The 23,337-nt window shown below is 43.0% G+C and overlaps 1 protein-coding gene across 1 annotated transcript in view; it reads left to right on the top strand.

The window, feature by feature from the left end:
- Nucleotides 1–23,337, top strand: part of urb2 (URB2 ribosome biogenesis homolog) — a 41,744-nt gene that overhangs the window by 2,544 nt on the left and 15,863 nt on the right. Inside the window, 13 exon segments of the mRNA XM_080423778.1 lie at nucleotides 819–957; nucleotides 7,867–8,043; nucleotides 9,383–9,411; nucleotides 9,413–9,767; nucleotides 10,279–10,535; nucleotides 11,492–11,671; nucleotides 12,189–12,587; nucleotides 15,199–15,337; nucleotides 16,098–16,639; nucleotides 17,787–18,076; nucleotides 18,572–19,624; nucleotides 20,794–21,221; nucleotides 22,160–22,640. Coding sequence (XP_080279904.1) covers nucleotides 832–957; nucleotides 7,867–8,043; nucleotides 9,383–9,411; nucleotides 9,413–9,767; nucleotides 10,279–10,535; nucleotides 11,492–11,671; nucleotides 12,189–12,587; nucleotides 15,199–15,337; nucleotides 16,098–16,639; nucleotides 17,787–18,076; nucleotides 18,572–19,624; nucleotides 20,794–21,221; nucleotides 22,160–22,640 — 4,456 coding nt within the window. The 5' untranslated portion in view covers nucleotides 819–831.

Raw genomic sequence — 23,337 nt, 5'->3', positions numbered from 1 at the left:
ATAATTCAACTGTAAGCCAGTGTTTTCAGTCTTTTATTGCTACACAATAAATAGTAAAAATAAATTCTACATTCATAAATAATACAAAATAAAATAATAATGATTAAAATGTTCTATGATTAAATGTATTCTATTGTTCAAAGCTATGTTAAATCCACCTTTGCCCACTACTAGTATTTCTTACCATAAGGTGTGCTAATACTACAGATTCATATACATTTGAAAACATTTTTTTTAGATTTTTTAATATATGTATATATATTTGTATTATCGGTTATCGGTATCGGTATCGGTCTTGAGAAGCAGGAAGTTATCGATATCGGTATCGGTTTCAAAAAACCAATATCGTGCATCCCTAGTTATGATGATGCATTAAAGGTAGGAGAAGTGATATTTATGTGTTAAAATAAGTGTTGAATTGCTATATATTCTGATAGTATTCATTAATACAGAGTGTGTGTTTAGTAACAGGGTCTCCCCGAGTCCCCGTCCCTCCAGCTCCAGAGACAGAACTTTGCTCTTTTTTTTCCTGCTCTTTTTTCCCTCTACACCAAATCTCTTCTGTGAGAATAGCCGATCTACACACTCAACTCAACACGTGGTGAGCTTGTAGATCTGCCATTTCCAGGCAAACATTCCCCTCTGAATAGGGACGCCGTTCCAAGTGGTTAAGAAGAAGAATGTGAGCGTCCTTGATATTAGATTTTGTCCGATGATCTGAGGTCCACTTTGACCATCTTCTCTCTCTCTCTGTCTGTCTCTCTCTCTCTCTCTCTCTCTCTCTCTCTCCCCCCCCCCTCCCCCCCCCCCCCCCTCAGCCCAGCAGCAGTGATGGCTGCCATCTACTCCGGCATCCACCTGAAGCTGAAGAGTCCCCGCACCCCGTGGGAGGACAAGCTGAAACTGGCGCGTTTTGCCTGGATCTCCTCTCAGTGCCTCCTGCCCAACAAAGAACAGGTACCGTCCAAAAGGACATGCCAGACGGTTGGCTCCGGCCTCAGATATGCACATTTCTTTGTTGCCACATCAGCCTATTTTGATTGATTGAATATTTGATTAGGCAAAAAATGTAAAACAGCACAATTACATTTAAAATACTTTGTCTAACAGGTCCGTTCATGAAAGTCCTTGCGGTCTTGTTTCCAATGAGGGCCTTGGTATTCAATTCATAGACATATAGTGGCACCACAGTTCAAATATCAATACAAATAATACAGAAAAAGATAGCACTATGTACAACAACAAAAACAAAAACGATATACTATAAACTTTTAAATGAGCCCAGCGAACTGCATTTTTTGAGGGATGGGGTTAGACTATTCCAATCCTGGGTGGCAGTGCTTTAGAAGGAGAATCTGCCCATGTTTGTTTTATGGGTGGGTGGTACCAAATTGTTGTTAACGCTCCCTCTGGTATTGTGACTGTGGGTGTCACTAACTTTTTGGAGGTATTTACTCAGATATGCGGGAATAGGGGGCATATCGGGCAAATTTGCATTTACAATTTTGAAGACCAGTCCCATTTTTTGTTTTTTAACCCTGTCTTCCACACCCTGAGCCAGCCTAGGCTGGCAAAAAGGTGGGAGAAAGGTGGGTCATGGGCCCCAGTCCTATAATGCGCTAATTGGACATACACAGTAGATTTATTTTATGTACTTTTATTTTCTTCCTTTTTTTTCCTTTTTATTATATATAGCATCACATAGATGAACAATAGTTACATTGCATTAGTTATACAAATATTTCGAAACCAAAACAAATTAATTCCAACACAAACTGTAACATATAATAGCAACAAAGCAAGACAAGTGAATTGAGTACATATGGACCCCATTTGAAACAAGCCGTTAGGCTTTCATGGGCTTTTTAATCTTATTTAGTTGACATTGTATTTAAACTGTACTTTCATGTGCTTTTTCTCTGCAAACTTCTAAATAAAGTATTCAATCAATCAATCAGTCACAAAAAAGAGGGACAACTCAAAACAGTCAACCAAATGATCACACAAATAAGAAATAATAGTACAAGTTAAACATTAGAGAATGAAGTAACTGTGTAGCTAAACATAATTTAAAATTGAAATAAAAAGTAAGTATATGCAAGTTTCAAAGCCTATATATTAAAGTCAATTTAACAAGGCACGGAAAATAAATAAAGTGTACTCCAAGTTTACATACACACATTCTATCCATTTATAGAAAGGGGTACACCCCCGCATTCCTAAACCCCCCCACTCCTACACACCCCCATTCCGAAAACCCCCCCCCCCCACTCCTACACCCCCCCATTCCGAATTTTTTTTTCGGAATGGGGGGGTGTAGGAGTGGGGGGGGTTTTGAAAACTTGGAATAAACCCTGCCATTCCGAAAAATAGATATAAATCCTATCTTTTTTTTTTTTTTTTTTTTTTGCGGGGGGGTATATATGGGGCACCCCCCCGCAAAAAAAAAAAAAAGTTAAAAAAAAGTTTTTTCTTTTTTTTTTTTTATTAAAAAATAATTTGTGGACTGAAGTTGGTTTGCTTCCACAATCCATAATGATGCATAGATATAAATCCTATCTATCTAACTTTTTTTTTTTGCGGGGGGGTGCATATGGGGCACCCCCCCGGAAAAAAATAAAATAAAAAATATTTTTTTTAAAAAGTTTTTTTTATTTAATTATTTTATTAAAAAATAATTTGAGGACTGAAGTTGGTTTGCTTCCACAATCCATAATGATGCATTTTCGAACTAAATTAATTAGGCTATCTGCACTTCCACAACGTGTACTGTACATATATACAGCCCACTGTAGGCTGACATTTTGGGGGGTTTTAGCTATGGACCCCAAAGCTCCAAGCTCCACCTTAGCGCCGCTAATGGAGCGGTTTCAGAAAAGAAAAATGAAAAAAATTAACAAAAAAAAAAGGCGTGTCTGTCTGTCTGTCTGTCTGTCTATAAATCTATCTAAATATCTATCTATCTATCTATCTACCTATCTATCTATCTATCTATCTATCAAACTATCTATCTCCAGCAATGTACCGCTCAGCAACATGTTGTTCAACAAATAGCAGATCTACAAGCTCACAACAACTGTTATTGTGAGCTTGTAGATCTGCTATTTTCAAATAGCGTATGTATAAAATATGTCTGAATTGGTTAGTGATTCATAATATAATAATTTATATCTGCGAAGTGTAGGATTATTATAATTATTATATTACAACTAAAGTAAGCGCATCGGTTAGTGTGATTGAGTGCGCTTCCATGCAAGGCCTGGGTCTGTCTGTCTGTCTGTCTGTCTGTCTGTCTGTCTGTCTGTCTGTCTGTCTGTCTGTCGGTCGGTCGGTCGGACGGGAAGATACGTAATTCTCATCTCTGCTGATGTATTAATTGGATTCAGCATATGTGGGCACTAGGGACATCTTGGCACCAGGGAGAGTGGGCACTATGTGCATTGCCTGTGAGATTGTATTCTTTATTAACATTGATTATTAACACAATTTTTTCCCGGTGCCCAGTCTTCATGGTTCCCAGATTTCCCTACCGCCCACTCTTATCCACCCTAAGTGCCCACTCTTCCAAGTGTCCACATGTCCCTAATGCCCACTCGTCCAAGGTGCCCAGTTAGCCCTAGTGCCCAGAATGTTTTGGTGTCCCCCTATTCTGGCTGTTACCGTTACTACATAAATACACACTGCAGTTATTTCCACACAGCCTACAATCTATCTATCTATCTATCTATCTATCTATCTATCTATCTATTTATCAGCAGTTTAGCTGTTCATTCTTGCGCGATCTTAAAACGGAGGTATCCAGAGGTTCATTCATTTCATTGGTCAAATGCAACAGCTTCACAAATCTCTCTCTCTCTCTCTCGCTCTCGCTCTCGCTCTCGCTCTCTCTCTCTCTCTCTCTCTCTCTCTCTCTCTCTCTCTCTCTCTCTCTCTCTCTCTCTCTCTCTCTCTCTCTCTCTCTCTCACTCTCTCTCTGCGTCAAATAAATCAAATAAATAATTGTATTGTGTGAGCTTGTAGATCTGCTATTCAAAGGATTTTTATACATTTGAAAACTTGTGAAATGGGACCTTCTGCATAACGAGTACTTTTACTTTTGGTATTTTAAGAACATTTTGATACCAATACTTGGGCTTTGTAGGATACTTTTACTCAAATTTGAATTCTTGACTTTTACATGTTACAGAGTAGGCCTATTTCTACATTGCAGTATTGGTACTTTTACTTTAGTAAAACATTTGAGTAATTTTTCCACCACTGATGCGTATACTATTCATGTGAGATGTGACAAGTGGGTTAATTAGCGAGAAAACATCTGAGAAACCTGAGCATGTGAGCGTCTCTGAGTAGGCCTACGTGATTACTGACCCGTCAATCAACGTGTGCGCAAAAGTGAGCTGTGACAGAACATCAACATTAATGTAATAATAATAATATTAATAATCATAATCATAATCATAATCATAATCATAATAATCATAATAATAGCGTAATAGTAGTAGTAATAATAATAATAATAATAATAATAATAATAATAGCATAATAATAATAATAACAATAGCGTAATAGTAGTTGTAGTAATAATAATAATATGGGTAATAATTATAATAATAAGGGTAATAATAATAAGGGTAATAATAATAATATTAGTTTTATTATTCTGAATACAACATTAATGGACTGAACCAGTCTGTCTGTCTGTCTGTGTGTGTGTCTGTCTGTCTGATATAAATTATTATATTATGAACCATACACTAACCACTTCAGACCTATTTTATGCATATGCTATTTGAAAATAGTAGATCTACAAGCTCACAATAACCGAGCTTGTAGACAGATCGATCTACAAGATACATACATAGATACTAGGCCCGTAACGATACAGTAACTGCATCGATGCATCGTTTTGAATTTTCAACGATCTACTATATCGATATGCAAACAGCTAAATATCGTATCGTTTGACTTTGAATCGTATCGAATCGTTTTGCAATGCAAATAATCGTATCGAATCGTTCTGCAATGCAAATAATCAATTATATCAATACTAAGTACTTTTAAGAAGAAGAAAAGAGAAAGAGGGGTTTATATCCAGTATCCAGGTATTTATTTTTCACACAGAATTTTTGGGTAAATAAATAGTTACTATATCGATTTTAAATCATTGAATCGAATCGTATCGTTCTAAATTAACCTGTCCTGTATCGTTCATGTATCGTATCGACTAAATCGCTGAATCGAAACGTATCGTATCGTTCTAAATTAACCTGTATCGTTCATGTATCGTATCGACAACCAAGTATCGTGATACGTATCGAATCGTTGTTAAAACGTATCGTTACACCCCTAATAGATACATACACAGACAGACAGACAGACAGACAGACAGACAGACAGACAGACAGACCCAGGCCGTGGAAGCGCACTCAATCACACTCCCGATGCGCTTACTTTAATTGTAATATGATAATAATAATTATAATAATCCTACACATCGCAGATATATATGAATCACTAACCAATTCAGACATATTTTATACAAACGCATACATTATTTGAAAATAGCAGATCTACAAGCTCACAATAACAGTTGTTGTGAGCTTGTAGATCTGCTATTTGCTATTATGTTGCTGAGCGGTACATTGCTGGAGATAGATAGTTTGATAGAAAGATAGATAGATATCTAGATAGATTTAGAACAGCCGCGCCAGAAGACTGCAGATATGGTCGATGGATCGGAAATTGACGTTGGTGCCATGAAGGATCGACTACGTCGGTATGGGGGAGAAAATTAATTCATGACTGATAGATAGAGTGGCGGCCTTTCCTATGTTTCACCCGTTTCAATTGAAACGGTGAAAAACATTTTTTTTGAATAAAAAAAAATATATGTTATTATTATTTTTTTTGTTTTTTAAATATTTTTTGACTTGCATCCCAGTCCGGGGCCCGCCTCTGGCTGGCCGACGTCCAAGAATTTCATGCAAGAAGAGGATGTAGATCTGATTGAATCAGGGCTCAGCTCAAGTGAATCATGTGAGTGAGTTGTTTTAGCTGTCTGTCCATGGTGGAAGTGCAGATAGCCTAATTAAAATTATTAATTCGAAAATGCATCATTATGGATTTTGGAAGCAAACCAACTTCAGTCCACAAATTATTTTTGAATAAAAAAAATAAAACGTTAAAAAAAAAATTGTTTTTAACTTTATTTTATTTTTATTTATTAATTTTTATTATTTTTTAACTTTTTTTTTTTTTTCAGTCCACAAATTATGTTTTAATAAAAAAAAATAAAAATAAAAAAACGTTAACATTTTTTTTTTTTTAACTTTTTTTTTTTTTATTTATTTTTGCAGGGGGGGGGGGTGCCCCATATGCACCCCCCCCCAAAAAAAAAGATTTATATCTATTTTTCGGAATGGCAGGGTTTATTCCAAGTTTTCAAAACCCCCCCACTCCTACACCCCCCCATTCCGAAAAAAAAATTCGGAATGGGGGGGTGTAGGAGTGGGGGGGGGGGGGGTTTCGGAATGGGGGTGTGTAGGAGTGGGGGGGTTTAGGAATGCGGGGGTGTACCCTATAGAAAGGGTTGGTAAAAAAAAGTCATAATTTATTCCCTTAGTCCATGAGCCAGACAAGATTTCATTACCGAAAGAGTGGGCAAAACCATACCTATATTAAATTGTTTATGGGGTCAATATAAGTAAATAAATATATGATAACCTTTCCACAGGAGCAGCTTTTTCATAGTTATCACACATTTTGTTATTTTCCCCATACATACATGACAGGTGAAAAAATAATTGAAAACATTTAAAAAATAGATATCATAATGAAACTTCCCCAGTTCATTACTTACATGAAGCCAATGATTTATTGTATTACAAGTTTTCTGAAATTGTATATTTAAATACGCAAATTAGGGCATGTTTTCCTATATAATGCCTAATTTGCTAATCATATATTTATTTACTTATATTGACCCTATGAACAATTTAATATAGGTATGGCTTTCGGTAATCATTGCTCAATTTTGGGGCTCTGGCTCATGGACTACCTGTGTTGAGTTGGGGTGGGGATGTTACCCCCTCTAGAGGCAGTGACGTGTTCTACACCCATAAAGCACAGGTTTAATGGAGAACCATTATTTGCTTCAAGATAGTGTTTTACCATAATAGCATCTTCAACATTTGCATGTGTGTGTTCAGAGATCCTCCATTTTAGACTCCTTTTGCGTTTGTCCAATGTGTGTATTTCCACAGGGACAGGCGTTCACACGTACACCAGATTGTTTGGTTACGTTGAGATGACTGACCGTTTAGGGCAGGGGTCTTCCAACACGGGGTCCGGGACCCATAGGGGGTCCTCAGAGTTACTACAGGGGGGGGGGGGGGGGGGGCGCCAAATCTTAGTGTGATAGGATATTCTTTTAACATTATACCACTTGAATCCTAGCAATAGCATCCCTATTCTGAGGAGAACATTAGCCAAAAATAGCAGATCTACAAGCTCACAACAAGGCGTTGTGAGCTTGTAGATCTGCTATTTTTGGTTTGGTGTAGAGGGGGGAAAAAAGAGCAGACTAAGTACAGAGTGAAATGTCAGGTTTTACTAAGTATTGAGGGTTTAAGTGGTTAAATGTCTGAAAATACATATGAACATGAATCCAACATACACTGATATGAAAGTCTATGAAACTATCTATGAAAAAGTTTAATCTGCAACACGATGTTATACAATATGTCGTCCGGGGTACCTGCTTCATCTCTCTCTCAGCTAAGAGGTCCTTGGCCTTGAAAAACCTTGAAGACCCCTGGGTTTAGGGCAAGGTGTCTACAGTATTTTTGTACCTTTCCTCCTCTCCAGGTTCTGTTGGACTGGGTGAGCCATGCTCTGAGTGGCTTCTACAGCCAGAAGGTGGAGTTCTCTGCCAGCGTTCTGGAGGGCTTGTGGCTCTACCTGGACAACCTTCTCCACAGCAGGAAGCTGCACGCCCTGCTCAGCAAGGGCAAGAGCATCAACCTCAGGATCAATGTGGCACAGGTTGGTACAGAGGTCACAGGTTGGTACAGAGGTCACAGGTTGGTACAGAGGTCACAGGTTGGTACAGAGGTCACAGGTTGGTACAAGGGTCAATCAATATTAGAGGCCGGACGATTTTTTTTGTTTGATTGAATACTTTATTAGTCAGAAATGTAAACAGCACGAGGTACAGTCAGACATTAAGACCTGAGACGCATCTGTGTCATTTTAGATTTCTTTGGCTATTCAAAAATAGCAGATAATTATACAAGCTCATAGCGCGGCACCGAGTGCCGCGCTATGAGCTTGTAGATCTGCTATTTTTGAAAAATTGTGGAAGATTGTGTAAATCTTTGAATATATATATTTTTAAACGAACATTTTTAACTCAAATCTTTGCGTCTAGGGGTCCCTGGAACAACATATTTTGAGATGGGGGTCGGAGGCCAAATACATATAAGTTTGGGCCTTTGGGGGTCCTTGACATGACAAAGTTTGAGCACCACTGATATAGAAACATATGTTTTTCAGAATACTGTTGGGATTTAGGAGACATGTAGAATCGGCTTCAGGTCTTAATGGGTTAACTGCCAAATACCAATGTCATCAAAAAAGTGATATCATCTCTGTCGGGGGGGGGGGGGGGGACCTCATATGTCCAAAACAAATTCAAAAACGGCAAAATAGCAGATCTACAAGCTCAAAACGCGTCGCTTCGAGCCGCGTTTCGAGCCGCGTTTCGAGCTTGTAGATCTGCTATTTTGTATGCTTTTGTGTGATGCTGTAGTATGAACAAGTAGGGCGTTAATTTACGGAAAAACGCAAACCGTTAAAGTATGGAGATAAGAGGTTTCTGCCCCGAACAACTATGATATATTGTCCGAAACTCTGTGAACGCTGTATATCATACATGACCAACTGGCGGCCCCGGGGCCCACATGCGGCCCCCACCTTCACTTAATGCGGCCCCCAGGTTAATATCAGAATAGTGATATATTATTGATTTCAGCTGTTATGATTCATAACATGCAAACATGACCCGCTTTAATTACTTCAGTCTATATTAGTAGCTTAATGACTATTACATTTCTATTTTCTTTTATTATGTCCAATGTATTTGTATTTAAGTTCAACAAGTTAACATAAGTATAACTAAACGCATTTGAAATTAAATAAAACTTTTACTTTTCAGGATTCAAAAAAAAAAATTGCAAAAGAAATATCAGGATTCCAATAAAAGAATAGCAAAAAATAGCAGATCTACAAGTTTTGAGCTTGCAGATCTGCTATTTTTGGCATCATTCACCCCTGCTCTACGATGCACTTTGCTGACTGACACGTTGTTTTCTCTCTCCGTCAGATCCTCCTGGACCGCGTCCAGGAGTGTCTGTGTGGGGGGGGGGGGCGCCAGCCCCTCCTCCGTCAGTCTGTCGGTCCTGCTGAGCGTGAGCCAGGGCGTCCTCTCCGTCCCGTCCTTCGCCACCGTCTTCACCACCAAGTACGAGCTCATGGCCGACCTGCTGGCCAAGCTCTGCTCGGTGGCCTGCCGCACGCTGCAACAGCCACTTCCTGTTCCTGTTCCCACGCCGCGGCAGCAGCCTCAGCCAATCACACCGTCGTCTTTAGAGGATCAGCCTATGAGCGATCCCGATACTGCTCGGTCTGAGCCAATGGCAGAGCGGTCGGAGAGGTCGCAGGTATCGGAGGGCGTTCGGTCGCCTCAGCTGTTCGAGGTGCTGCTCCAGGTCAGTGGTGGAAAGTAACTAAGTACATTTACTCAAGTGCTGTACTTAAGTACAATTTTAGAGGTACTTTTACTTTACCGGAGTATTTCCAATTGTCTATACGTTTACTTCTACTCCACTACATCTCAGAGGCAAATATTGTACTTTTACTCCACTACAATTATTTGAAAACTTTCGTTACTAGTTACTTTGCAGATATAAATTATAATATTATAAAACATACATTAACCACTTCAGCCCTATTTTATACCTAGGCTATTTGAAAATAGCCGATCTACAAGCTCACAACGCGTTGTGAGCTTGTAGATCGGCTATTTTCAAACATTTTAGTACTTTTACTTTTGGTACTTTAAATACATTTTGATACCAATACTTTTGTACTTTTACTCAAGTAAATTTTGAATTCCGGACCTTTCACTTTCACTTTCACACACAGAGTACTTCTGCATTGCAGTATTGATACTTTTACTTAAGTAAAACATTTGAGTACTTTTTCCACCACTTGCTCCAGGTGTTGTCCAGTTATTTGTCGGTCCAGCGGCAACAGTCGAACCCGAACCGGGTCTTCACCGTGGCGACCAACCAGCTGATCCAGCCCATACTGCTCCTCAGACACCTGCTGACCTCCGGGGAACAGCACCTACACCTCCACCTCCGCCCGCAGCTGAGCAGAGACCTCCGCGCCAAGATGGACGCCATCCTCCAATCGGCTCTCTTCGCCCCCGAACACCTGACCTCCTACAAGGAAGAGCTCCTCCCGCCCAACAAGTAGGCCGGGTCACAATTATGACATAATCATCTAATCGCGATTATTTGAGATAATCGATTTTTTCGTTGCCATGTTGAAAAATTTTCACCCATTTTCAAATATCAAGAAAATAGAAATATCTGATCTACAAGTATGCTATTTCTGCTTTCTTGAATAAAACTTTTTTTGTTTTATTTTATAAAATTAATAAATGTCAATCCCGGGTTCTCGCCCGATTTTTGGCGGGAACCCCTATTTGTAACCTTTCAATCAGGAGGGGAACCCCTATCTGTAACTATACCTTTCAATCAGGAGGGGAACCCCTATCTGTAACTATACCTTTCAATCAGGAGGGGAACCCCTTCTGGGGTTCTTGCTGCTATGTACAGTATATATCAACATACATTTGTTGTAAGTTTTGAATAAATATTTGAAGTTTTTCCAGAAAACTTAGGTCAGGATTTAGAAGGCGTTTTTAGAATGGGCCTCAGGGTCTAAATGGGTTATAAGTTATTAGTCATATCTGCCCAGTGCCATTTTTAATCACGAAGCCTAAAAGGCAAACAGAAATGATTTGTATTCATGTTGTCCAATGTTTCAATGCCAAACAAACAGGGGTGTGCCGATACACTAATTTCACGATACGATACACGATATTGGGCTCATGATAGCGATACGATAGGATATATGGCACTTTTTTATTATGAAAATATATGGGGGAAAAAATGCAAATGCAAACATATTGTCAAAAAAAAAAATCTAAAACAAAAATTTAAAAAAAAGTTTTTCTTTTCTTTTTTTTAAATTTTTGTTTTAGATTTTTTTTTTTGCCAAAACAATACATATCATCATGAAAACGTATGGCGATATATCGCGGGACGATATATGGGCACACCCCTAAAACACACAATTAAATGGTTAATTGCAGTCATTTGAGTGACAATTAATCGTCAACTTAAATCTGTAATGGTGACAGCCCTACCAACAAGGAGGATTCTGGGAAACGCGGTCCTGGAGGAGGAGGAGGAGGCGGGGGGGCGAAGCAGGGCAGCCTGAGGCCCGTCAGCGCCGTCCTCTCCAAGGTGAGCGCCGGGGGCTACTGCCCCCCCGCCTCACACTACGCCGTCAAGTCCAGCGCCCTGCCGCTGCTGCTCCGGTCAGTACTACCATATTTTTTACTTAAGTAAAAGTAGCAATACCCACAATATAAAACTACTCTGTTACATTTAACAAAAAAAAAAGCCTGTGTTCAAAATGTTAACTTGAGTAAAAGTACAAAAGTATTGGCATCAAAATGTACTTAAAGTACCAAAAGTAAAAGTATTAAAATGTTTGAAAATAGCCGATCTACAAGCTCACAACGTGTCGCGTCGCGACGCGACACGTTGTGAGCTTGTAGATCGGCTATTTTCAAATAGCCTAGGTATAAAGATAGGGCTAAAGTGGTTAATGCATGTTTTATAAGGTAATACTTTATATCTGCAAAGTAACTAGTAACTAAAGTGTTCAAATAATTGTAGTGGGGAGTAAAAGTACAATATTTGCCTCTGAGATGTAGTGGAGTAGAAGTAAAAGTATTGAAAATTGGAAATACTCCAGTAAAGTAAAAAAATACCTCAAAACTGTACTTGAGTAAATGTACTTAGTTACTTACTTTTCCACCACTGGTGCAGGTTCTGTCTGGAAAGCTACGGCAAGGCGTCGGGAGGAGGCGGACGGGACGAGGAGGAACAGAGGATGCTGTGTTTCTGTTTCCTCGCCCGTCTGATCCCCGCCCTGGGCTCGGGGCTGGGGGCCGGGCCCCTGGGCTCGGGGCTGGGGGCCAGGCCCCTGGGCTCGGGGCTGGGGGCCAGGCCTCTGTTGTCGGACGTTCCTCTGTCCTCTGGCCAGGAGGAGCCTCCTCCTCCTCCAGAGAGCTGGAGCCTGGCCCTGCTGGTGTTAGAGTCCCTGCTCGGCCAGACGCTGGCGGCGGACGTTTACAACGTGGCGGCGGACAGGATCAGACACGGAGGGGCCCAGCTCGCCTTCTACAGGACGCTGGCCCAGCAGCTCCTCGGTCAGGCCCAGCCAAGGTATATCTCGCGCACGCACGCACGCACGCACGCACGCACGCACGCACGCACGCACGCACGCACGCACGCACGCACGCACGCACGCACGCACGCACGCACGCACGCACGCACGCACGCACGCACGCACGCACGCACGCACGCACGCACGCACGCACGCACGCACGCACACACACACACACACACACACACACACACACACACACACACACACACACGGCACGGCCCGGCCCGGCCCGGCCCGGCCCTCACCTTCACTTAATGCGGCCCACAGGTTAATATCAGAATAGTGATATATTATTGATTTCTGCTGATATGATTTCTGATGCAAACATGACCCGCTTTAATTACTTCAGTCTATATTATTATAGTAGCTTAACACATTGAATGCAAATCGCGTAGATCTACGCGAACCTATTTAAAGCCGCAGCGTGCCAATCGCGTAGATCTACGCGAACCGCCGATTCCCATTGAAATTTCCCCAGGTGCACTTACCGAATTTTTTTTATCCGTTTCCGGTTTCTGGTCGGAAACAGAATTATTCGGGTTCCGTTTTTTTCGATCGTATCCGCTTCCTGTCTGGGATCCTGTTTAAAACTCGATTTTCTCTGGTTGTTGTTTTTCTCCTCGCTGATCACTGTTTACCGTTTATCGGCTGTAGCTTCAAGATGGCGGCACGGATTTGGAAACTGTTTTCGCTGCCCGTTTCTCACGGATCCGCTGTGTGTTTAGAACCAAATGAACGCGCACTTTTAACTTATTTAGCGAGGTCTGTGGCGACATGAAAAAAACAAAAAAACAACAATAAAACGCTGGCACTGGTGAGTACATTATGAGATTAAACTCTGGCATGGAATGTGTTAATGCGGCCCACAGGTTAATATCAGAATAATGATATATTATTGATTTCTGCTGTTATGATTCCAAACATGCAAACATGACCCGCTTTAATTACTTCAGTCTATATTATTATAGTAGCTTAATGACTAGTATTACAACTACAGTCTTTTTTATGTCCAATGTATTTGTATTTAAGTTCATAAAGTTATCATGAATAGAACTAAATGCATTTGAAATTAAATAAAATGTAAACTTTTCAGGATTCCAATTCATAAACGGCAAAAAAAAAAATCAGGATTCCAATTCAAAAGTAGCAAAAATAGCAGATCTACAACGCGTTTTGAGCTTGTAGATCGGCTGTTTTTGCTACTTTTGTGTGACATAGAATGGCGAAGTTTGGCATTTATTTACGAGAAAAGTTAAAATATGGAGATAAGAGGTTTCTGCCCGACAGCATTATGTAAAGTGGCCCTCTGGAGTGAGTGGAAATATAGTGGCCCCCCCCTCTCCATCATCAAAGTTGCATCACCCCTGTCTTACATCCATCCTGCTACTGTTAGGCTTCTATATTTATTTTTCCATCCTCACGATTTGTTACATAACAGAAATCATGTTTGATGATAATTATCATCCAAAACTTTACCAACTTCAAATACGGCATAATACACAGCCATTTAAAAAAAAGTGCAGTTGCAGACGACGGCCACTGAGTGGCGCAGGTGAGCTATATATTACACAACTTGAATGCGAGTGAAGCTTTTAAAATCACATTAGGTATAGGATATAGATCTGGGCATAATTGGCAAACATTATGTGTTTGTTTGCTTACACATTATTTTGTCTATCAATATGTCGGATTCATGTGTATTTTCAGACCTTTAGTTTAACCACTTAAACCCTCAATACTTAGTAAACTTGACGGATGTCTCTTTACTTGGTCTGCTCTTTTTTTCCCCTCTGCACCAAAACTATTTGCCGAAAATAGCCGATCTACAAGCTCACAACCCATCGCAGCGTGAGATCTGCTATTTTTGGCTAAAGTTCTCTAGCCTAGCCTACTAGGGAGGCGAGGGTTCAAGTGGTTCATGTAAGAATAAAAAGAGTTCATATCACACAAAGATTTGGCGGCCCCCCGTAATAACCCTGAGGACCCCCTGTTGAAGACCCCTGACCTAATCGATAGAAGGTAGAGATGAATAATGGGGCCGAATAGAACCTTTTGGCAGCTGCATTCAGTTGACTAAAGAGCTGGAGAGACGGGTAGACCCTGTTACTGAACAAACACTCTGCTGTTTGCAGCAAAGAGATTTGGTGTAGAGGGAAAAAGGAGGGGACCAAGTATAGTGCTTGCCAACGTGTCGTAACCAGGGGGGCGTGGCATAGTAGCTGCAGACATACTGGTGGGCCGTGGGGGTCAATGTTAAGTCGACCTAAGATGTCCGCGCTACCAAATGACACTTGTTGACGCCCCCTTCAGGATTTTTTGGTACGCACTATAGCGCCCTGGGAGAGCACGGTCAACTAAGTATAGAGCGTCTTTCGGTAACACTTTATATTAAGGTTAAGGTTATTATAAAGTGCTGTTCCACTGAGCTTATAATGCATTATGACCAGCACTTGTGATACATTCATAAACCTTCTTATATAAGTTGTTATGCATGTTTATAAACATTTATAATGCATTATAGACACAACCTTTAAGTGAAGTGTTAGAGGTTTTTCTACGTGGTTAAAGGTAGCAGTGAAAGTAAACTGTCCTCATGTTGTCCTCCAGCACTCCAGCCTGGTACCGCTGTCTGAACGTCCTCCTGGCTCTGAACCACCTGATCCTGGAGCCCGACCTGGACCAGCTGTTCTCCTCAGCCTGGGTGGACTCTGAGTGCATGGAGCCCCGCGTCCAGAGAGCCAGACAGGTCTGCAACCAAGCCCCCTTCAAACCTCATTCACATTATGCATGTTTTCATATTGTCTCTGTTGGGTGGAAACCCTTGTACTGTATGTCCAGAAAACATTACATTTCAGACAAAGAACCATGTGTTCCAATGGAACCGACTCCTACCGGCTAATGTATCCGGTAGGAGACACAAAGGAGACTCCAGTGGCGTGCACAGACATTTTGAGGGGCAGGTGCTCAAGTAGAAAAAAAGGGCACCTTGCGCGGCGCGCGGAACCGCCAGCTGCCCTAGTAGTGTGAGAAGAAAATTGCAATGCACATTTTGGGGAATTGTTAATATATTAGAAGTTTTTAATCCAGAATTGATCGATGTCACCATGGGCTACATACTGTAAAAAATAAAAAATAAATTAAACTTTTTTTTTCTTTTCTTTTTTTTTTAAAAGGGCACTTCTGGTCAAGAGGGCAAAGGGCAGGTGCTCTAGCACCACCTAGAGTCTATCTGTGCACGTCCCTGGGAGACTCTTTGTGTCTCCTAGCAGAAATACACACGGTCACCAAATGATTGGCTTAGGAATGCGACAAAAACGAAAAAATCTCCATGAATTCAAGGCTTCATGGGGTGTGTAACTGATAGAAAATAAGTATTTTTTTGGGTGAACTATTACTTTAAAGTAGAAATTTGCCCAACAATGATATAGGTGAACAACCCTTCAATAACCTTGTGCCTCTAAAGGAAAAGGTCTCTCATTTTGCTGTGTTCTCCTCCTCCTCCACAGCTCCTGTTGTCGTCTCTCCTCCACACCTACACCAAGCTCCGCCAGCTCCCTCACCTCTTCACCCGACTCCTCCCGGTCGTCTGCCGGCCGGCCCCGCCCCTGGGCCCCGCCCCCCGGCCCCCGCTGCTGTCCGAGGGCGTCGGCGCCTCCCTCAGCGCCTGCCTCCTGGACACGCCTCCCTCCCAGAGCCTGGAGATCTGCTCCCTGGTGCTGGGGAGCATCAGGAGCTACGCTGCTCTTCTGCCCGGAGGAGGAGGAGGAGGAGGAGGAAGAGACGAGGAGGAGGAAGAGTCCGGGGGGGAAGGCGAGGACGACGCAGCGATGGAGACGGAGTGTCGAGGGCCGGACGGCGGCGACGAAGGAGACGCCTCGCTGACGCTCCTCTCTCTCAGCCAGCTCCTCCACGCTCTGCTGTTCAGCGTGAAGACTCTGGACAACGCCTCTCCTCTGCCGCTGGTCCAGCAGACGCACGGCCTGATGGAGGAGACGGCGCGGGCCGTGACGGCCTTAATGCAGACGCTGGCGTCTTCGTCATCCCACGAGTAAGACTGTCACCGCTACAGATTTAAGTTTGACCATTAACACATTCCATGCCAGAGTTTAATCTCATAATGTACTCACCAGTGCCAGCGTTTTATTGTTGTTTTTTAGTTTTTTTCATGTCGCCACAGACCTCGCTAAATAAGTTAAAAGTGCGCGTTCATTTGGTTCTAAACACACGGCGGATCCGTGAGAAACGGCCAGCGAAAATAGTTTCCAAATCCGTGCCGCCATCTTGAAGATACAGCCGATCAACGGTAAACAGTGATCAGCGAGGAGAAAAACAACAACCGAGAAAATCGAGTTTTAAACAGGATCCCAGACAGGAAGCGGATACGATCGAAAAAACCGGAACCCGAATAATTCCGTTTCCGACCGGGAAACGGAAATGGATCAAAAAAATTCGGAAAGTGCACCTGGGGCACTTTCAATGGGAATCGGCGGTTCGCGTAGATCTACGCGACTGGCACGCTGCGGCTTTAAATAGGTTCGCGTAGATCTACGCGACTGGCATTCAATGTGTTAATTGTCACTCGAATAATTGCGATTTAACCATTTTAATTGTGTGTTTGGCCGTCGAGCATTGGAACACGTGAAGCCTTTTAGGCGTCGTAATCAAACATTGCCAACCATTGAGTGCCAAAAACGGCAAAAGAAAAGGGTTAACTTATTACTTTAAAAGCCTGTATCTCGGCTCCTGTGTACTTTTTTTTTACTCTGTATTTATGGCAAAACATGCTATTTTCAACTGGCTGCAACTATGGAACGGATTACTGATTTTTTTTTCTTTTTCTCGATTCTACGAGACCCCTGTGTGTGTAATGAGGGGATCACCGTGAGGACGGTGATCACGGATTTTTTTTTTTTATGATTTCAACGATCGAAAAAATCGTTAAATACGCTGACACTGGCTGTACCCTGTTTAAAAAAACCTCTGGCACTCAATGTGTTAAAAAAGAACTATTTTAAATATATTAAAAAACAACAGAAATAGCTGATCTACAAGCTTACAACGCGTCATGTAAGCTTGTAGATCAGCTATTTTCATATTTTTAAAAATGTGTGGGAAAAAAATCAACATGGAAACGATTATGACGAATATCTCAAATAATTGCGATTTAAACGATTTATGTAAATGATTTGTGACAGGCCTGACCACCACGACAAGACCTCCACCGCCGGCCCGGAGACGGAACGCGAGACATGCAACAACATGGAGGTTTCAACTTCATCCCCATCATCACGCCCAGCAGAACCACCTCTCTGGAGGCAGAGCGCTCTGGAAGCGGCTCTCCTGCTCAGATACAGCTGGGTGGAGACGAGCGCGCTGTTCCACATCCACTGCAGCAAATACGCCCAGGAGGCCCAGGCGCCGGCGGCCGGCGTTTCGGTCCTGGCCCACATGGAGGCTCTGCTCTCTGGGGAGATACTCGCAGACGGTCAGTGGTGTAAAGTAACTTAAGTACATTTACTCAAGTACTGTACTTAATTTAATTAATTTTGAGGTACTTTTACTTTACTGGAGTATTTCCAATTGTCTATATTTTTACTTCTACTCCACTACGTCTCAGAGGCAAATATTGTACTTTTACTCCACTACAATTATTTGAACATTTTAGTTACTAGTTACTTTGCAGATATAAATCATTACTTTATAAAACATACATTAACCACTTTAGTGCTATTTTATACCTATAGGCTATTTGAAAATAGCAGATCTACAAGCTCACTGTGAGCTTGTAGATCTGCTATTTTCAAACATTTTAGTACTTTTACTTTTGGTACTTTAAGTGCATTTTGACACCAATACTTTTGTGCTTTTACTCAAGTAAATGTTTAATTCCGGACTTTTACTTGTAACAGAGTACTTCTACATTGCAGTATTGATACTTTTACTCAAGTAAAACATCTGAGTACTTTTTCCACCACTGCAGACGGCGCCCGGGGCTTCCTCCTCCTCCCCACCTCCACCCATCCCTCCTCCTCCTCCTCCTCCTCCTCCTCCTCCTCCTCCTCCTCCTCTAGCCACACGAGCCGCTACCTCCTCAAACTGCTGGCCTTGCAGCAGCTGAAGAAGGCGCTGTTAGACGGCCCCCTGCTGGCCGAACCCGGCACCGCGGCGACCCTACGCAGGGCGGCGCGGTTCCTCGTGGCCGGAGAAGAGCTGAGGATGATGGAGGAGGCGGAGGAGGAGGAGGAGGAGGAGGCGGCGGCCGGTTCACACGGGAGGAGGCAGACGTGGAACGGACAGATGGGAAGTGTGAGCTCCAGCTCCTACGGCGTCGCTCACTGGTATCTCATCGCGTCCAATCTGCCGTTGATCGCTCCGTACCTGAACGCCGAGGCCCTGGAGCGCGTGGCGGACGTTCTCGTCGGCTCGCTGCTCGGCGGACAGACGGGCGGCGGCGGGGGGGGAGAACCCGTCGTCTCCCTGCCCGGCGCCGCTTTGTCCGTCTCGCTCATCTCCGCGCAGCTCTTCTTCCGAAGCCCCGTGCCGGTGGAGTCGCCTTCGCTGTACTCCGCCGTCGTCGGGCGGCTCCTGCAGAGGATCCTGGGAGTTCTGGTGGCGGCGGGCGTGCCGCGGGTCTGCCCGACGCTCCTCGAGTTTCACAAAGTGCTAGGGTTTTGTACCGGAGAGAAAGAGGACAGAGTGAAGCTAGAGGCTCTGGTGGAGGAGATGACCGGGGCCTCTCCGCCGGGGGCCTCTCCGCCGGGGGCCTCTCAGACGGGGGGCCCCCTGGGGGCCTCTCAGACGGGGGGCCCCCTGGGGGCCTCTCAGACGGGGGCGGTGGTCGTCGTGTCGTTAAGCGACGCCCAGGCGGAGGAGCTGTGGAACCTGCTCCGCCTCGCCTCACAGCTGAACCCGGACGGGATGAACGCCCGGGATTTCTCCGGCCTCTTCCTCCTCCTGTTCCTCACCCTCGTCTTCACCTCCTCCTCCTCCTCGCGGCCGGACGGCGAGGCCGGTACGGCCGCTGACGACGCAGGTAGGCCTGTCACAATTATTGCACAAGCGACTAATCGCAATTATTTGAGATGATCGCAATTATTTTGTCATAATCGTCATAATCGTTTCCATGTTGAAAAATGTTCATACATAAAAAAATGCAGAAATAGCAGATCAGCTATTTCCGCTATTATTTACCTCTCTTTTTAAAGTAATATAAAAATGTATTGGTATAATTGGTAAATTAATTAAAAAATCTAGGTATATTTCAGTTATTTTTTGTCATATCTGCCCTGTGCACTTTTTTATTACGAAGCTTTAAAGGACAACTTAGTTTTTTTTACAACAAGGGTTATTTTATTAGTTTGTAATGATATAAAATAGGCCAAAGCGTGAATCTGCCTGTTACAGCGCCACCATGAGGCTGATTTGAAAAATCTAGGGTGGGATTTCTTCCTTGGCCTAGTGGGGATGTGGGACAAAGTTTCACGGAAATCAGAGGCTGTGTTCATGACCATGTATTTACCAATACAATACATGCATTTTTTTAACTCATATTTTAATTATTATCATTACAAACTAATAAAATAACCCTTGTTGTAAAAAAAACAAAGTTGTCCTTCAACACATTCCATGCCAGACGTTAATCTCATAATGTACTCACCAGTGCCAACGTGTTATTGTTGTTTTTTTGTTTTTTTCACGTCGCCATAGACCTTGTTAAAATCCTTAAGATTGAGCTGTGCACTGTTTGTAAACATCGCGGACATCTCACTGATTCTACCAGTGAAAACCACGTGTCAAACGGAGCTCCATTGTTGTAGTTAGAACGGTTTACGTTAAACAGTGATATGCGAGGAGAAAAAACTACAAGGAGAAAATGGAGTTTCAGTTTCGTCATTAGAACGAGGCCCAAATAATTCCGTTTCCGGTGGTGCTACCGGAAACGGAAGTAGATCAAAAAATTCCGGAAGTGCACTTTTGGTGAAATCTACGCGAACCAGCGGTTCGCGTAGATCTACGCGATTGGCACGTGGCGGCTTTAAATAGGTTCGCGTAGATCTACGCGATTGGCACTCAATGTGTTAAAGGCAAACATAAATGTAATTTCTATTCATAATGTTCCAATGCTCAAGGCCAAAAACACAATTGATCGCAATTATTTGAGCGACAATTAATGGTCAAGTTTCATGTGTGATGGTGACACAGGAGACGACGCTCCCGTCCTGGCCAAGCTGCTGAGCCTCCTGGCCTCTCTCCTGGAGGGCAGGAACTCCCCCAACGTCCTCAAACTGCTCCACGGCAGCACTCTGCTGCAGGTCGCCGTGTCCTCCCTCCTCTCCCGCAGCGACGGAGGAAGACTACGCTGCTCCTCCTCCTCCTCCTCGGCGAGCGGCGATTCCCATTGGTCGGCTCTCCTGAAGGAGACGCGGGGTTTCGTGCGGTCGCTGGTCCAGCTGATCGTACACAGAAACAGCAGCGTTCGGCTCAACCTGGAGCAGTTCACCTCCTACCTCCTCACCGCTCAGGAGATGTCGGGCAGGCAACTGGCGGCCATTACGGGTCGGACGACCGCCACGACGGACCGTCTAGCCGGGGTCCAGCTGCTCCTGGCGTCGCTGACCGCTCTCTCCCAGGTAGGGATGTTAACAATTAAGCTATAATAGATTAACTACCGTATTAAAGTTATCGATTTTAAATGTATTGAATTTTCATTTTTTTAAAGAAATTGTAATAATATTTAAATTTCTTAAAAAAAATGACAATAGCAATATAACAATTTTACAATATAACAATATTATTGTTATTTTTGAAAAGTTACAGGTATGTTGTGTGTGATATCAAATGTGAGTTTACCAAAATCACAGTAATCCTTAACACATTGATTGCCAAAAACGTTTTTCATAATCCAAACGAGGAGTGCCAAAAACGGTCCGGACCGTTTTTGAGAAAAAATATTTAAAAAAAAAAACAGCACCAGGAGATATCATTTTTCGAAGATTTAGACTCCAATCCACTTCCTGGTTAACTTATGACTTCAAAAGCCTGTATCTCGGCTCCTGTGTACATTTTTTTTTTATTATGTATTTTTGACTATTTTCAACTGGCTGCAACTATGGAACGGATTACCTAATGTTTTTAAAAAAAATTCCCCCGATTGTACAAGACCCCTGTGTGTGTGTAATGAGGGGATCACCTTGAGGACGGTGATCACTGAAAATATTTTGTGACTACTTGAAAAAGGTTCAAAAATGGTAAAAAAATCCAGGCACTGTGAGTACCCTGTTTTAAAAAAAACCTGGCTGGCACTCAATGTGTTAATCATATTCCATCATATTCAAGGGCTTTTGTAGAACACTGCAGAGGGCAGGTGTCTGTGTCCAGCTGATGCTCGTTGATGCTCGTTAATGTTATACACATCAGGGCAATTATGTTTCTGCACTCATTTTCGGTTTCGGACAAGAATTGTCCTTTTGGTCCTTAAAAAAACGCCGCTTATCAATTAAACGGTTATAATCGATCGATAAGGTTATCAATTCATGAACGAATCGATCATTTGCATCTCTACTCCCAGGCGATGGCCGCTAACCTGGGGAAGAGTCCGCAGCTGGACCGGACGCTGACCCAGCTGCTCACCGCTACCACGGCCGCGGTGGGACGAACCGTGGCGGCCGTCCTCAAGACCCAGGCGGTCGACAATAACCCGGCCGCCGGCGCCGGCGCCCTGGGCCAGGCCTTCCTGGTGGACGTGGTGAGAGTCATGCTGCGCTGCGAGCTGTCCTACCTGAGCGACCACCAGGACCCCGGTCACATGACTCTGTACCGCCGGTTCAGCCAGCAGCTCCTCAGAGAGATCAACTCCGGCGCCGCCAGCAGACCCGTCGACTTCCTGGTGTCCTCCCTGCGCTTCCTGTCCGTCTTCTACCGGGCGGTTCGGAGGGGGAGAGAGAGGGAGAACCGCGCCGAGGAGGAGGAGGAGGAGGAGAGGACGAGAGGAGAGGAGACGGACGAGCTGTACGTTCACATACTGCTGAACGTGTACAAGCTGCTGGCAGGTAAACACATGCAGTACAGAAACTTTTACATGCCAAGGACCAGTGGTGGAAAGTAACTAAGTACATTTACTTAAGTACTGTACTTAAGTACAATTTTGAGGTATTTGTACTTTACTTGAGTATTTCCAATTTCCAATACTTTTACTTCTACTCCACTACATCTCAGAGGCAAATATTGTACTTTTTACTCCACTACAATTATTTGAAAACTTTAGTTACTAGTTACTTTTCAGATATAAACTATGATATAATGAAACATACGTTAACCACTTTAACCCTATTTTATACCTAGGCTATTTGAAAATAGCAGATCTACAAGCTCACAACGCGTCGCATCGCGACGCGTTGTGAGCTTGTAGATCGGCTATTTTCAAATATTTAGTACTTTTACTTTTGGTACTTTAAGTACATTTTGATGCCAATACTTTTGTACTTTTACTCAAGTAAATGTTTAATTCAAGACTTTTACTTGTAACAGAGTATTTTTATATTGCAGTATTGGTACTTTTACTTAAGTAAAGAATTTGAGTACTTTTTCCACCACTGCCAAGGACCCCCAAATCTATAGGTATTTGGCCGCGGACCAGAGGCGAAGCATCATGAGGGCCAGTGGGGCCGTGGCCCGGTCGGTAAAGACCCTGCCTTGCCCCGTCTAGCAGCTCAAACTCCTGGGCAAGATTCGCCAGAAAATATTATT

The sequence above is a fragment of the Gymnoscopelus braueri genome, assembly GCF_963280865.1.
Source record: "Gymnoscopelus braueri genome assembly, chromosome: 1".
Classification (NCBI taxonomy): Eukaryota; Metazoa; Chordata; class Actinopteri; order Myctophiformes; family Myctophidae; genus Gymnoscopelus; species Gymnoscopelus braueri.
The sequence above is the reverse complement of the archived record's forward strand: the minus strand, read 5'-3'. Positions and strand labels throughout refer to the sequence as shown.